Raw genomic sequence first — 14,318 nt, 5'->3', positions numbered from 1 at the left:
TCATTCGTTTTTCATCTAATAATATATCGTAGTCTAATTAAAGTGATTTTAACTAGTGCTGGTTTTTATTATATTTAATGGAAAATTTTTTAAATTGTTGTGATCTAAAAACAATTTTTCAATACTGTTTGGAATCTTGAAATTCTTCAATCCTTTTAAGGAATTTTGATCCAACTTAATAATTTTTAACTTGGAAATATTTTCCCAATCTTTAATAGAAAATTTATTAATTTTATTCCATGAAAAGTCAAAATATTCAAGATTTTCTGGAATATAAATGTTTTTCAAATCTTCAATTTGATTTCCAGAAATTTTAATCTTTCTTAATTTACTAAATTTTTTCGAATTATCCGCAGAAAAAAAGACTTCTTTAACTTCTTTGATTAAATTTCTATGTAAATTAAGTTTAACAAGGTTCTCTAATTTATTTATTTCTTTTAGTTCGGAAATTTTATTACAATTTAAAGACAATTCTTCAAGTTTTTGTAATTTAATTATTGGATCAATTTTCTGAATTTTATTATAATTTCCTTCTAAATTAACCAATTTTTTTAATTCTGATAAACTATCAATGCTTTCAATTGAATTAATAGAAAATGATAATCTTCTCAATTCTTTCAAATGAATTATAAAATCAATATTTACAATATCATTATCATCTAAGTTTAAATTGTTTAAATGAATTAGCTTTCCTAAGCAAGAGACTTCTCTAAGAAAATTGTCACTTAAATTTAAAGTTCTTAAATTAATTAAATTTGCTAAAAAAGATATGTCTTCAATTTGGCTATGAGCCAAATTTAAAAATGACAAATTAATTAAAATTGATAATATTCTAGCGTTAAAAATAGTATTTTTGGAAAAATCCAATTTAATGTGTTCAGCTTTGTTTGTTAAATCGTTAATTTTGCTGAAATCAATCCCTTGAAACCCTAATGTTTTTATTTTAAGAAAAGGAGGGAAAGGTTGCATCTCTACTTGTGAATTCAGAAATGAATAATTAACTGAAAATTTCATAAATGAGTTTAGTTCTTTAAAAAATATATCATCGCCAATTGAAAATTGATACAAAAAGTTTGAAGATTGAGTTGGGAAAATTTCCCAGTGATTTAAATCGCTTGTAGATTCATTAATAAAACTATCATTAGACTCATCATTAGTAACTAATACATCAGTATAATTTGTTTTTTGCTCTTTAAAAAATAAAGAGCTTTTATTAAAGGACTCAAAATTTAAAAAGAATTGTGCATTCTTGGTGGAGTAGCTTTTATTTGTATCTTCAGTTAATTGATTCAAAAACCAAAAATACTTAGAAACATCAACTGAAAAATCTCCAGAATTAATATTGATTTGATTTAAAGAATCCGAGTTGAGAAGGATTAATAGTTTTGTAAATTTATTCCAAATTTCATACAAATCGTTATTAAGTCCTGAATTATCTACTTTTTCATGATTAAATAGACAAAGCTTGCTATCACTATCATAAATGATAAGATTAATTTTTTGCAAATTTTCTGTTTTTTTTAGAATATCAACCAATATATTACAATAATCTGCATCAATCTTAAAGAAATCTAACAATATTGTAAGGTTTTGAATTAATTTTGTATGTTGGTTGTTGAGTTTGAAAAAATCCGAGCCCTCTAAATGCAAAACATCTTTTGGTATATCCAACTTTTTGCTATTGAAATCATTTGGGTTATTATAACTATCATAACTATTGCAATGGTTTTTATTATAATAATCAATATAAGTGAATAAATTTGTATTTTTGGTGCTAGAATCGACAAATTCATTGTTTGCGGTAAGATTTATAATGACAGAATTATACGACTTCAAAGCAGTATTAGATTCCATCTTTTTGAGGGTTTTGGATTCCACTTTTGGGAGGATTGATAAGGTAAATAGCCGATGATACTTGTCAGGAACTTTTAAAAATATTTTTTGAAATGATTCAGTGAGTGGCAGATTCATTTTTAGTATTTAGTGATTTGTATATCTGTGTTTATTGTTGTGAAAATTGAATATATTATATTGAGAGGTGAGTATATCATAGGTATAGTTTCGATTGTGAGTATATATATGGATGTGAATATTAATATCAATATGGATAACCACTGCATTATTTATATGGAAGAATATGAAAGAGAATATGAAAGAAAATATGAATCAATTATTTCGTTATTCACATTTTTAACTAGAAGCGTTTATTGAAATTCGAGTTGCAAATATTTTGTTGGCTTCATTACAATCTCCATCAATATAAACACACCAGTGCAGTTTCCATATTAGTTATTGATACTTTTCGAAATGAATCATTTAAATTCTGGTTCTTGAAAGATAATTCCAAATATATCAAATGCAGTGTATCTGCAGTTGTATGCAATGACATGCAGTTTGAGGTTGTGAATTTATCTCAACAAAAAAGAATATGGAACAATATCAAACAATGTGGTTTAGAAGTTTTATTGTTTTGTGAAATGAAGTGAGATACGAATGTTAAAACAAGAATCATTTGAAAGGAAATCTGTCTGACATTGGTGATTTTCTGAAAATACACTTCTCAAAACCAATGATCTAAAGTTCGTTTGAAGACCAACCATATTCAGGTCAACATGAATAAAACTAACGTATAGTTTTACGTTTTTTGTTTTTTATTAAATAATGTTGTATAATTGAATATAAGCCAAAAACCTGATTTATTTGACATCTGTTGAACTCCTTTTGATTTAACTATAAATGCAGTACAATTTAGTGTTTTTATGGTCAATCGTTTGCCTTCTTTTCTTTATATACACTTTAAGTTAATTTTCGGTGGTTGAAAGATGTCATTAATAGTTCCATTATTATCCCGTAAATAGTTTTTCTAAAAAACAACTTTTCTTTGAAGGAAAATTCAAAAAAAAGGATTAGTTCACGTTTCTGGGAATTGAGACAATTAAACATCTAGTAGCTGGCACAAATTGCAAGTGGTGGATTAGGATAGCAAGAGTAGAACTTCACCACTAGCATTAAAACATCAATTAATGCGAAAAAACTATCATCACTGGATGAAAATACTGATTTAGTTGGCAAATAGAATAGAGTAAAATACAAAACAAATGTAAAGTATCAAATCTCTCCAATCACTTGATAAAAAAATTTCTTTAGTGTGAAAGCATTTTAAACGTTAATGTGCATGAAACTGCATACAACTGCATACAACTACAATCTGATTTACCACATTTATGGGACATGCGTCTATTGGACAATTGGTTTCATCTATTTGCCTCTTCTGCTTCTTCTGCTTCTTTTCATTTTATTTTTCTGTTGGGAAATGCCACATAGACAAAAAATTCTGGAATTTGGTTATCGATGCTGAGAATATAAATGCCAGCGTCTTTGCAGAATTGGTTTATCTCAATATTTCTTTGGTTTTTTGGCCTTTGAATCAAGTATCTGTATTCAATCAAAAATATGTTAAGGATAAGAAAAAGTGTCAAAAGAGTGGCATTCTCAGAGCTGCTTGTCTCCAAAAAGTTTCGCTTGTAAAAAATGGTAGGACAGAGCTAAGAGCTGGTGTATTTTATGAAGATGGTATGCTATCTGAGTTGAATCAATACTAAGAGTATCCAAATGAATACTGTTTAGTTCAACATTACTCTAAACAAAGAGCTTAACACAGGAGCGATGTTCAGGTTAGAGTTGTAAATTGGTAATTATTTATGGTAATTTCTCTTTAATTTTGAGAAAGTTTTTATGTCTTGATGATTTATTGAACACCACATTGATGCTTTATTTCTTATGCAACCAACCAAAAACTATATTGGATTCATTATCAAATATGTTACCTAATTTAGATTTGAACTTAACATAAAATACTGTAAGGTAAATGACAATAATCGAAAGAAATCAAATAACACATATTATTGCTTACAGAATTTGCAATAGAAAGCAAAACCATTTGTGGATCAACTTTATGGTTTTCTAAAAAGCTGATTTGGTTCAATGTGGTTAAGATAAGCATCCATTCAAATGAAATGTATTGAAAATTCAAACATGAAATTATTATCATCACCACAATCACCACCATCATCACTGTCATTATTCCTATTGCTGTTATTGATGAGCACTTTTAGTTTGCAGCATAAATATTACAGATTTAATCATTTCTTTGATCTTTAAGAACTATTTATTAAACATAATCTAGTCAGGTCCATATTATCTCATTGATTTTATTGGATGTACGATACCTGCATATGATATTACTCAGAATAATACTTAATTGAATACGGAATTATATCCATTAATATAGTTATTCAGATTATCAGATAACAATTCAATTTAATTTTCGACATTATTATTATTATTTAAAAATATCAAGATTTCCAATCCCTCTGGTTGTACCAAAGAAGCAGCTCTCAAAATTTGCTTTCAAGGTTCGTATCTATTTAAATTTCAGGTATTAAATTTTTGTAGACTTTTATTTTTTTGGATTAATATCTCAGAGCAAATGGATAGTGTTGATATTATTGACCAAACACTCTGAGGATTCAAACAAAATAGAGTCATTTTATATTTTTTTTAACATAACCTCTCCATTTACTCAAAAGGATATTAGATAATATTGAAAAAGTTGGAAGGACGATATTAAATAATTCATATCATTTGAAGGATATTGCAATCAAAATTGGATATCTAATCTTGAGTCAATCTTTGAATGATCCCAATGATTCTATTGGTTCTTTTAAATATTTGGACTGGAATAAACCATTAGATGCTTTAGAGGGTTGTATCAAATGTTCTACTTCAAAAAATATAAAAATATTTTGTCTTGATGTTCATGATCCAAATGAAACTAATCAAATTTACTTTGATAATTTAAATGATTTTTTTTTATAAACATTTAGTTGAAATATATATAAATGGCTCTTCTTGGGCTATTCAATACAATAAAGACATTTCACAATATTTTAATTTGAGCACCATAGAAACCTTGAAATTGAGTATAGCGGAAAGTATTAATGATGAGCCTGCTTTGTTTGAAAATTTAGATAAGTTAACTCGATTAATATATTTGGGTTTATCAAATAATCAAAATATCGAGAAGATTAAAAATTTAGATAAACTAGTAAATCTTGAAATCGTATAATTAATAAAAACAAACATTAGAAAAATTGAAAGCTTAAATATGTTAACAATCTAGAATACTTGAATTTATCATATAATATCTACCTTAAAAAATTAGAAAGCTTAAACAAGTTACCAAATCTAAAACCATTAATATTATTAAATTCAAAAATCAGCGAGGTTGATGTTGTTGAGGCATTACTTAATCAAGATAATTAGAATATTGTGAAGATTGAAAATTTGAACAAGTTAACAAATTAGGAGTATTTATTACTATGTCGTACTCAGATCAAAACAATCGGGAATTTACATATATTGATTAACTTGAAGACATTAATCTCATCTCATAATATTAATTAAATTGGAAATTTAGATAAATTGGTTAATTTAGCATTTTTAAATTTATTGTCTAATAAAATCAGAAAAATTGAAAATTTAAACAGATCGGTTAACTTAAAAAATTATTATCAAATATAAAAATTGAAAACTTGTCAAATTTGTTTCTTTTAATTGAATTACATTTTCTGAAAAATGAAATTTACAATCCTAAAAACATTTCAAAACTAAAAACTTTGAAGTTTTTTAACTTAAAAGAAAATTGGATTTTTAAAACAAAAAAGGGAGAAAAATTTGAACACCCAGATCAAGTAACTTTCATTCCTTTGTATGCTCTTGATTATGAAACAGAAAGATAGGTCAACAAAATCAAAGCCAAAATACACTGGTTGAAACAATATTTAAAATTAAGGAATAGGGATAGTTAATTTGATGATTTTCTGGTGTTTTCTAATGGCAGTATTTAAAACAAAATACATTTTGTTCAATTTTTATTTGAAAGTGCACAGATTATTTATTTGGATAATTATTTAGCATAGGAAACCAATATAATTTCAAGCAGCTGTGAGAAACTGATTGTTAGAAAACGTGCTTAATTAGTTTTATTTTGGAGACTATAGTGTTCTGATTTTTGTTTGGTTTTGTCTTTGATGTTATGCTAAGGAATAGCTACCACAAATGATTTTGGTTTATAAGATCAGAATTAGAACTAGAGGGTTGGCCGAGTGATCTAAGACGTGTACTGTTTTGCACGCGGACCTTCGTGGGTCGTAACCGTAGGGCTTCCTGTATTCCAATTCTCAGGGGCTTACATTCTAAGACCGTAACTTAGGACTTTTTATGTAAACTGGAAGAGAACTAGAAATATGTATTGGAAGACTTGATCCCTTTCTTTCGAAATTGATCAAATTACAACGCCTTTTATATAATTCTATATCGGTCTAAAGTAATTCATAATAATAAAAATAAAATATAATTGTAGTTGTTTTGCTTCCTCTGCTGTTCTCGCAGCCAATTTTCTGATGTATCGTTTTTCTAGCTGCACAAACTGGCTTCGGCTTCGGAGCCATCTAGGACTGTTGTAGCCCAAGAGAAGAGTGGTACGAACGGTACGGCGGTAGACTTAAGATCTACTGGAAGACTTCCGGCGCGAGTTCGAACCTCGCATCCTTCATTTTTGCATTTTTTGTGGCTTTGTGCCGAGGAAAATAATGCTAAATTTCGGGGCAGTTTTGGGTTGGTTCCAATCTATGTTCGATTTCTCCGAATTTTGATTGTGATTCTTGGCCATTTAAATCACATAACTAAAGTCATTTGAAAACCAAACAAAAACAATTGTGGGTCAAATTAGTATTGTTTTTGTTTGGTTTTTAAAGTCAAAATTTATGGTTGATTTTTTTTGTGCATTTTCTGTTTTGAAACAATATTCACTTTAATCAAATTTTCAGTTAATATGATATGTTGATTTTTAATTTCTTTTTTCAAAAAATTAGTGACTATTAGTTTCAGTAATGTTTATATCTTAATTTTTTTGTTGTTTTACAAGGACTAACTTTTCAAGTTGTAGCTTCAGTGATTTAAGCTGCTTTTTGCACTGTTTCCAAGGCGCATCAGAAATTGTTTTTTTATTTTTTTGTTTCGCTTAATAATTTCATTTTATCTTTGTGGATGAGCATAAATCCTTAGCTATTAAGAAATATTTTTTTTGGATATGTTAATTGTAATTATATTTATCCAAAGAGTTATTATATAATAACTTTATAGTTGGTGTTTCAACAAAAGGTTAATTTCTTAGCTTAAAAAATTTAGTTATTTGTGATAAATTGTATTCGAATTCTTTAGTTTGACAGTTATTTCTAAGCGCATAGTATCAATGCCTAATGTATTTTTCTTGCCATTTATAAATTAAAGTTATTATTTTTGACTAACTTTTAAATGGGTTCTAAAGATTACTCATTTTACAAAATCTTTATGATAATTTTAAAGATTTATAATAATTTAATTTTTATTTGTTTTGAACTATATGTTATTTATGTAGGTCATGCATGTGGTCGCATGACTTTAATAAATCTGATTGTTTATAAAAGCGGTTATTTGCAAGGTCAGGCATAATATATGTGTTTTTGTATAATAACAAGTACTGTTTAAAAGATATTCAATTTTTGTATTTCATTATTTAGTACATTGGTGATAATTGCTGATATCAAGACATTTGAACAAATTGAATTTTATGGAATATATTCAATATCAAATAAGTCTAGAAAATACTTTTTTTTTAGGCTTCTTTATTTTATCTTTGTTTATTATCACAAAAAGTTTGAAAGCTTGTTGACTTCCATGATTTTCCTAATGTTCTAATAAAAGATCTACAAATTTATTTGCAAATGTATACAAGTGAGAAGTTGAAAACTACAACATTTTGATTATAACAAGCAAATCTAATTGAGGATAATAGAATATAGATAAAAAATATTGAATAAACAAAACTAGAGTCAAAACAAAAGGAGACAAAAAAATAAAATCAATATGAAAAATAAAAAACAGAAAAGTAAGTGAAAGTTGTTTTAAAATCAAATTCAAATATACCAGATAAAATCCTGAATAGTAAGAAAGAGTTTTGTGACTGTTGGTTTGAAAATAACCAAGCTTTTTATCCGAATTTGATGTCTTAGATAGATTTTGTATATTTATTCAACGATTACGGAACTAGTCAACAGACCTATTTACTGTGGTTGATTTTAACACTATATATACATACTGCCAACTCCTTATTTCAATCAAAGTCATAGAAAAACCCAATGTAAATAAAGCTAAAAAAGGTATGTGAACTGGTATTGGATCAAGATAGCTTATGATCTTAAATTCCAATTAAATTTCAATCTTTTTTTAAGAAATTAAAGGTTAAATACCACAAACAAATAGCAGAAAGCAAATCAATAAGTAATAATAATATTCTGTGACCACGAACCAGTCATATGGGGCTCATAGACCTATATAGTAACTATAAACGCTTTTTAATAACTAAAGAAAAACTGACTTCTTAATTCTAAGACCAACTACTTAGTTCTAAACTATGTGTAGGAAAACTTGGTCTTCCAGGAAAAAAACCTACAAAGATAATAAGGAAATAAACACTAAGACTAAAAATCCCATGCTTTTTCGTCCAAATCAATCTTTCTAGTATAATATTTATATCAAATTTATATCAAATTTACAAGTTTATGAGTATCCGATATAGTGTAATGGCTATCATGGCACGCTTTCACCGTGCAGACCCGGGTTCGATTCCCGGTATCGGAATAAATTTTTTTGAAGATTTATGATTGGGACACTTAGATCTTGTTATCCTTTTGTGAATGTGTTGTTTTACAAGTTTTGGAGTTGTATGATTGATGTGAGGTTGTTTTTTTTATTTGGAAAAATACACTCAGATTTGAATGAAAGTTGGGTTGAATACAGTCGATACAAATGCAGGTTTTAATGAATATTTTAAGATGAGTTCCAAAGGATTTGCCGTACACAAGGCGGTAGAAAATGGTGAACCCGCATGGATTTATAGTGAAGATTAAAAATCCATCAGTACTAAAAATATCAGAATGTAAAGGTAGTTTAATATGTAATATGTAAAAGTCTAAATAGTGAATGATAATGAAGTAATATGTAGAGATAAATAACCAAGGAAAACCAAGTTTCAAAAAGAACGTGAAGGGGAATCAATATGATGATTCGAAAAGTGAGATAAAATAAAAGTCGTATCCGAAAAAGTAAACCAATTTATAACTAAAAACAAAAAATGAATTCCAAAGACAAAGAAAAAAAATAAACCATACAAGAGATAAAAGAGATGTAAGAGATGAAAAAAATGAAAAAGATTAAAAAGATTAGGAAAAGAAAAACCAAAGCAGAAAAGAAACAGATGAAAGGAAATTGAAACAACAGCAGGAAAAAAGAATTTTTTTTTTTTTTTGATGTTAATAGTGAACAGCATGAACAGGGCATTCTCCAGGACCTTTTATATCAAACCAGTCTTTTATACATTTATAATGAAAAACACATAGACATTCCAATCTGCCTACTTTATCACCAGGGCGAAATTCTTCAAAACAAATGACACACTCATTTTCAAAATTACTTTGAAGAGATATTTGGTCTGATTTGAATTTAGAACTAGAATTAGAATTAAAATTAGAATTAGAATTTGAATTAGAATTTGGATTAGAATTTGAATTTTCTTTTTCTTTTTTGAATTGGTATTGGTCATTTAAGTTGATTGAGATATTTAAATCGGAATCAAAAGAAGTTGAAGGGATATTGTTACTATTCTCATTAAATTGGTCAAGTTTATTAGTTTTATTAGTTTTATTAGTTTCATTAAATTTATTAAATTTATTAGTTTTAATCTTTTCATATTTTGGTATTCTATAAACTAGCATTCTATTATTTATGAGTCTTTTTTGATCTGGAGAGCCGGAAAATTGAGCTTTTTCGATACATGAGTTAATGTGATTTTCTTTATCTAAATTCTGGTGAAATTGAGTCAAACTATAACCACAAATTGGACAAGAGTTGAAATCATCATCATCATTATTAATATTAGTGGTAGTAGTAGTAGTGGTGGTAATGTTGATATTGTTATCAATTAGGTTATCATTATAAACAGGATTATTAGTTCTAATATGATCTAAAGAAAGATTGTTAAAGTGGTTGGGAATATCATTATTAATATTATCGTTATGAATATAATTTGAGTTTGAATAGTTAGCTCTCATTGAAGCGGAAGTTGAGGCGTTTGAAGCATTTGTAGAGGCAGTGGCAGTGAGTGCACCGGAGAGGAAACTTGTGTTTGTAGTTGAGTTGTTATCAATAAAGGGATCGGTTTTAATTAGGTTAGTGATGTGATTTGCATTGAATAGATAATGATTTGGGTTGTTTTGAGTATTTGATTGGACATTTGAATTTAAAAGATGAGTGAGGAGGGTATTTGTGGTTTGAGTGTTATTATTGGCGCTGATATTATTTGTATTGGATAAATTTGTGGCTGGAGATAAGTTTGTTGTTGTTGTTGAGGTTGTAGTTGTTGAGTTGGATGGTAGGGAGATATCCAGTATGAGGGCTCTTTTGATCATTATTAGTTCGTTGAAACATACATCACAAGTTCTGTGAGGAACATGGGGGTTTTCTAGAAACATTTGAGAAGGGGGAGAGACAACATAGGTTGTTGGTAGGTAGTCAGTATAATGTTTTGAGCAGGTTGAGCAGATTATTTTGCCACATTTTCTACAGTGGTGTCTTCTGAAGAAAAGAGAAAAGAGCTTTGAGCAGAGAGTGCATTTGTTTGTGGAGTTATCAGGCTGCCATGAGTAAATTTGAGTTGACTGATCTAGTGGTGAGTTTGACATTGTTGAGATGGAGAAGATAAGATAAGATAAGATAAGAGAATGGTGAAAGAAAAAGCAGGATATAAGGTGTGAAAGGGATTAAGAAGAAAAGAAGAGAGAAGAAACAGAAGAAACAGAAGAAACAGAAGAAACAGAAGAAACAGAAGGAAGGGGAAGGAAGGGAGATGATTGATAAAAGTAATGGAATAGGAAATGGAGAAGGAGGTGATAGAAGAAAAGAAGGTAATAAAAGCTCGTAAAATGGGCCAATTAATTGTGAAAGCGTTTGGAAGGCACGTGCTGTGTGCGTAAGTAGGCGTTCACATGCACAATTTGGTAATGGTGGTATTGTTTTTGGGAGGGAATTGTGAAAATTGGAAAAGCGTGGAATAATTGGAAAAAGCGAGAAGGAGAGCCGTTGCTGTGGCTTTGAAGCACAAACGGGAAAAAGAGAAAAAGAGAAAAAGAGAAAAAGAGAAAAAGCGTCAGGGTGGAACAGTGCAAAAGTATAAGAAGCATGGAAAGAGAGGGAGGTTTAGCGAAAGGAGGACACATTGAGGAATATGACCCAAGACATTTGATCTCAATAAGAAAGTGCCAGCTGAATTGAGTTGAGCTGAGTTGGGCTGAGGTGAAGTAGAGAATAAAACAAGTTATGATGAGTAGAGTTGAGAGAATGAAAAATATTTTAAAGGTGGTTTCCATTTCAATTGTTCCAACCATTTTATTGGTTAGTATGGTGAGTGATAAACGGTATTTAATGGCGTTAATCTGGGGATTGCGGATATTTGAATTGTGTTTTGTAAATGAAATGGACGATTTGAAAGCAGCGAAGGATATCGTTGAAAGGTTTGGGAAAAGGATGAAGTGTAATTGGGGAAAAGGTATTCGGAATGAAAGTGAGAATAAGAATGAAAACAAGAATGAAAATGGAGAAATTTACCCGTTAATGAAGTGTTTGAATGATTGCATAGAAAATATGAAAAATGTTGAAAGTCAATTGAATGGAAATTTAATGTTTAGTGAAAAGCTAAAAAGACAAATCGATAAACAAGATATGATAATGAAAAACTTATTTGTGTATTTGAGTGAAATGGAAAATATGAATAGAAGTGGAAAATATTTTAAAGGCAATTGCAATCAGAAAATTATTAATGCGAGTAATAATATGAGGAATAATAATAGAAATAAGAAGAATGAGGATAATAATTATTATTCTGGTTCAACGCTTCAATCTCCATTTAATGGGAAAAGTAACTTTTTTTGCTCTTCGTCACCAATTCCCGAAGGTAAAGAAAATTTAGGAGATACAATAGAAACAAACATCGGTGAATGTAATTATAATTATAATTATAATTACAATTCTAATTCTAATTATGAATATTTTGATAACGGTTGCAATGGGCTGAAGAGCAGCAACTATACTGAGGATTACACTGAAATTTATACTGAAAACCATAATGGAAATGATATTGGTAGTAAGAATTCAAAAAGGAATACATGTCAACATAAGCAAAAACAACAGGCAGAGTCAGCTAAGAGAAACTACTATGAGAAAACCAGATTTCTTACCAATTTGCTTTATGAGTTGCCATTTATTTACTTCAATTTTATGTTCATGTTACCAGTAAAGGTGCTTCCATATATCGGAATCAAGATCTACTGCAACGTCAACTCCACCGAGGAAGCACTTAAGAAGAGCATAACATACAAAATGGGATTTAAAATGTACCAACACATAAAGGGTGCAAAACAGGAGTTGGCCCGGGTCATGAGCTTTATATTGAACAAGAAAAGGAGGTGACTCTGATTCTTTGTTTCTTTTACTTTTTTTCTTATTACTTTCACTTTTTTTTATTGCTTTCACTTTTTCTCTCATTACTTTCACTGCTTTAACTCTTTCTTTTCCCTTTCCCTTTTCTCTACAAGATGGAGCTTCCTAATGGGGCACTTTTCTGCTTTTGTGACCAAGGCCCAATGGGGCAGAATTGCACCGTTCGAGGCCGCTGACTCCGACGCTTGAGCCACCTGATCAGCTTAACCCTATATCCCTTCTGTTTCAGGACACAATTTGCCCGAGCAGCCGACACAGAACGGCGGAAGACCTGTCTGCCGCAGAATGCCCCTGTGCGAGCGGGAGTCTGGCTGCTGGGCCTCTTATAAGCCGCGCGCACAGTCGCAGAACGCTGTACGCAACTGCGAGCACAGAAAAGCCAAACAAGTTCAGCGCGCTGGACGCAGGCGTGGTACGGGCGCGGAGAGACTGTACACGAGAAGCACAGGGTTAGGGCTACGGAATGTGACCGGCGGTGGCCCCACAACGCAGGCCGTGTTTGAGCTTTGCGCAAACAACGCAGTGAGATGCGGCCAGAGACAACACGCGAAGCGAAGCGATGGAGAAACAGCGGCAGAACAACGCAAAGGAAAAGAGAAAAGAGAAAAAAGAGAGAAAGAAGGTGCTTTTTATATAACGCTTCTCGTCTGCTGTTTCGAAACCTCCAAACACAACGAAAGAGGAAGAGCCTTCAGAAACAGCTTCAGAAACAGCTTCAGAAACAGCTTCAGAAACAGCTTCAGAAACAGCTTCAGAAACAGCTTCAGAAACAACCCAACTGGAACACATCTGAAAACAACCAACACCACCCAGTACTCGCTGGTACCTCCAAAGTTACAGTTTCAACCTCTTATTTCTCGCTGATTTGCAACTTACTTCACAATTCCATTTCAAAAACTCCAGATCTGCTCGAAACTCCAACAACAACACATCCTTTTATTCTGCTACTGCTATTGCGTCTTAATCCGATATAATATTCTGCTAATCCTCTGGACCTAGCTTGTTCCACTGCTTTCTTTGCAAAGGCTGCTATTCCTTTTCTTTTCAAAAAAAGGTTGTCAACGACTCTGCAAAAGATTCTGGTAACTTTTTTCCCAACTTGTTATCCAAAACTCAAACGTACTTTCAAAGTACTTTCAACAAACTTCTGAGAAACTTCTGAGAAACTCTCTGGAAAACGAAAGATAAAATAAATCTGAAAAAAACATTTCTCTGAAAATCCCATTCATATCCAAAAAATTATTAAAGGCAAAACCTCCAAAGTTGCTCTTTTAAAATTTGTTCTAACTTTCTCCATTAACAGATAAAACCATATCACAACTTTTACTAATATTATCTTATTTCATTCAATATCTATTCAATACCTCTTCATTATTTACTATAACCATCTTTATATCAAACTCTCGTCTTTTTTGTTTGTTTTCTTTCTTTCTGTTCTTGTTCTTCTTGTTCTTTTCCTTCTTTGGCCTTTTTATACTAATATAAAATCCAATTGCCTCAGTTATTCTGATTCCAACTGCAATTGTCACAATTAACTATCTCTCTGCCTTTTTTTAACTCTTCTCTTCCTCTTGTAATTCATATATATTACATTAAATTCACACTAAAAAACCAAAACTTCTTTACTCAACTACTTTCCTACTTTACTTCCAAATCTATACTCC

At 30.1% G+C, this 14,318-nt stretch overlaps 4 protein-coding genes and 1 non-coding gene across 5 annotated transcripts; 3 read left to right on the top strand and 2 right to left on the bottom strand.

The window, feature by feature from the left end:
• Positions 1-48: 48 nt before the first annotated feature.
• On the bottom strand, positions 49-1,971 carry ASCRUDRAFT_8644 (leucine-rich repeat domain-containing protein; the record flags this gene model as incomplete). Its single annotated transcript, XM_020194927.1, has 1 exon — positions 49-1,971. The coding sequence occupies one exon, from the start codon at positions 1,969-1,971 to the stop codon at positions 49-51; it is 1,923 nt and encodes a 640-aa protein (XP_020046727.1).
• An 851-nt stretch (positions 1,972-2,822) lies between these two features.
• Positions 2,823-5,325, top strand: ASCRUDRAFT_8643 (uncharacterized protein; the record flags this gene model as incomplete). Its single annotated transcript, XM_020194926.1, has 5 exons — positions 2,823-2,850; positions 3,325-3,586; positions 4,590-4,768; positions 4,887-5,122; positions 5,161-5,325. 5 exons carry the CDS (start codon positions 2,823-2,825, stop codon positions 5,323-5,325), a joined length of 870 nt encoding a protein of 289 aa, XP_020046726.1.
• Positions 5,326-8,670: 3,345 nt separating this feature from the next.
• Positions 8,671-8,742, top strand: ASCRUDRAFT_t104. The gene has a single exon. It is a non-coding gene; the product is annotated as a tRNA-Glu (tRNA).
• Positions 8,743-9,413: 671 nt separating this feature from the next.
• PIB1 (phosphatidylinositol-3-phosphate-binding ubiquitin-protein ligase) lies at positions 9,414-10,841 on the bottom strand (the record flags this gene model as incomplete). Its single annotated transcript, XM_020190638.1, has 3 exons — positions 9,414-9,592; positions 9,761-9,958; positions 10,268-10,841. The coding sequence occupies 3 exons, from the start codon at positions 10,839-10,841 to the stop codon at positions 9,414-9,416; spliced, it is 951 nt and encodes a 316-aa protein (XP_020046725.1).
• A 790-nt stretch (positions 10,842-11,631) lies between these two features.
• Positions 11,632-13,618, top strand: ASCRUDRAFT_8641 (uncharacterized protein; the record flags this gene model as incomplete). Its single annotated transcript, XM_020194925.1, has 2 exons — positions 11,632-12,578; positions 13,558-13,618. The coding sequence occupies 2 exons, from the start codon at positions 11,632-11,634 to the stop codon at positions 13,616-13,618; spliced, it is 1,008 nt and encodes a 335-aa protein (XP_020046724.1).
• Positions 13,619-14,318: the final 700 nt, after the last annotated feature.

The sequence above is a fragment of the Ascoidea rubescens genome (assembly GCF_001661345.1).
Source record: "Ascoidea rubescens DSM 1968 unplaced genomic scaffold ASCRUscaffold_8, whole genome shotgun sequence".
In the NCBI taxonomy this organism is placed as follows: domain Eukaryota; kingdom Fungi; phylum Ascomycota; class Saccharomycetes; order Ascoideales; family Ascoideaceae; genus Ascoidea; species Ascoidea rubescens.
Note: the sequence above shows the minus strand (reverse complement) of the source record. Positions and strands in the feature narration are given on the sequence as shown.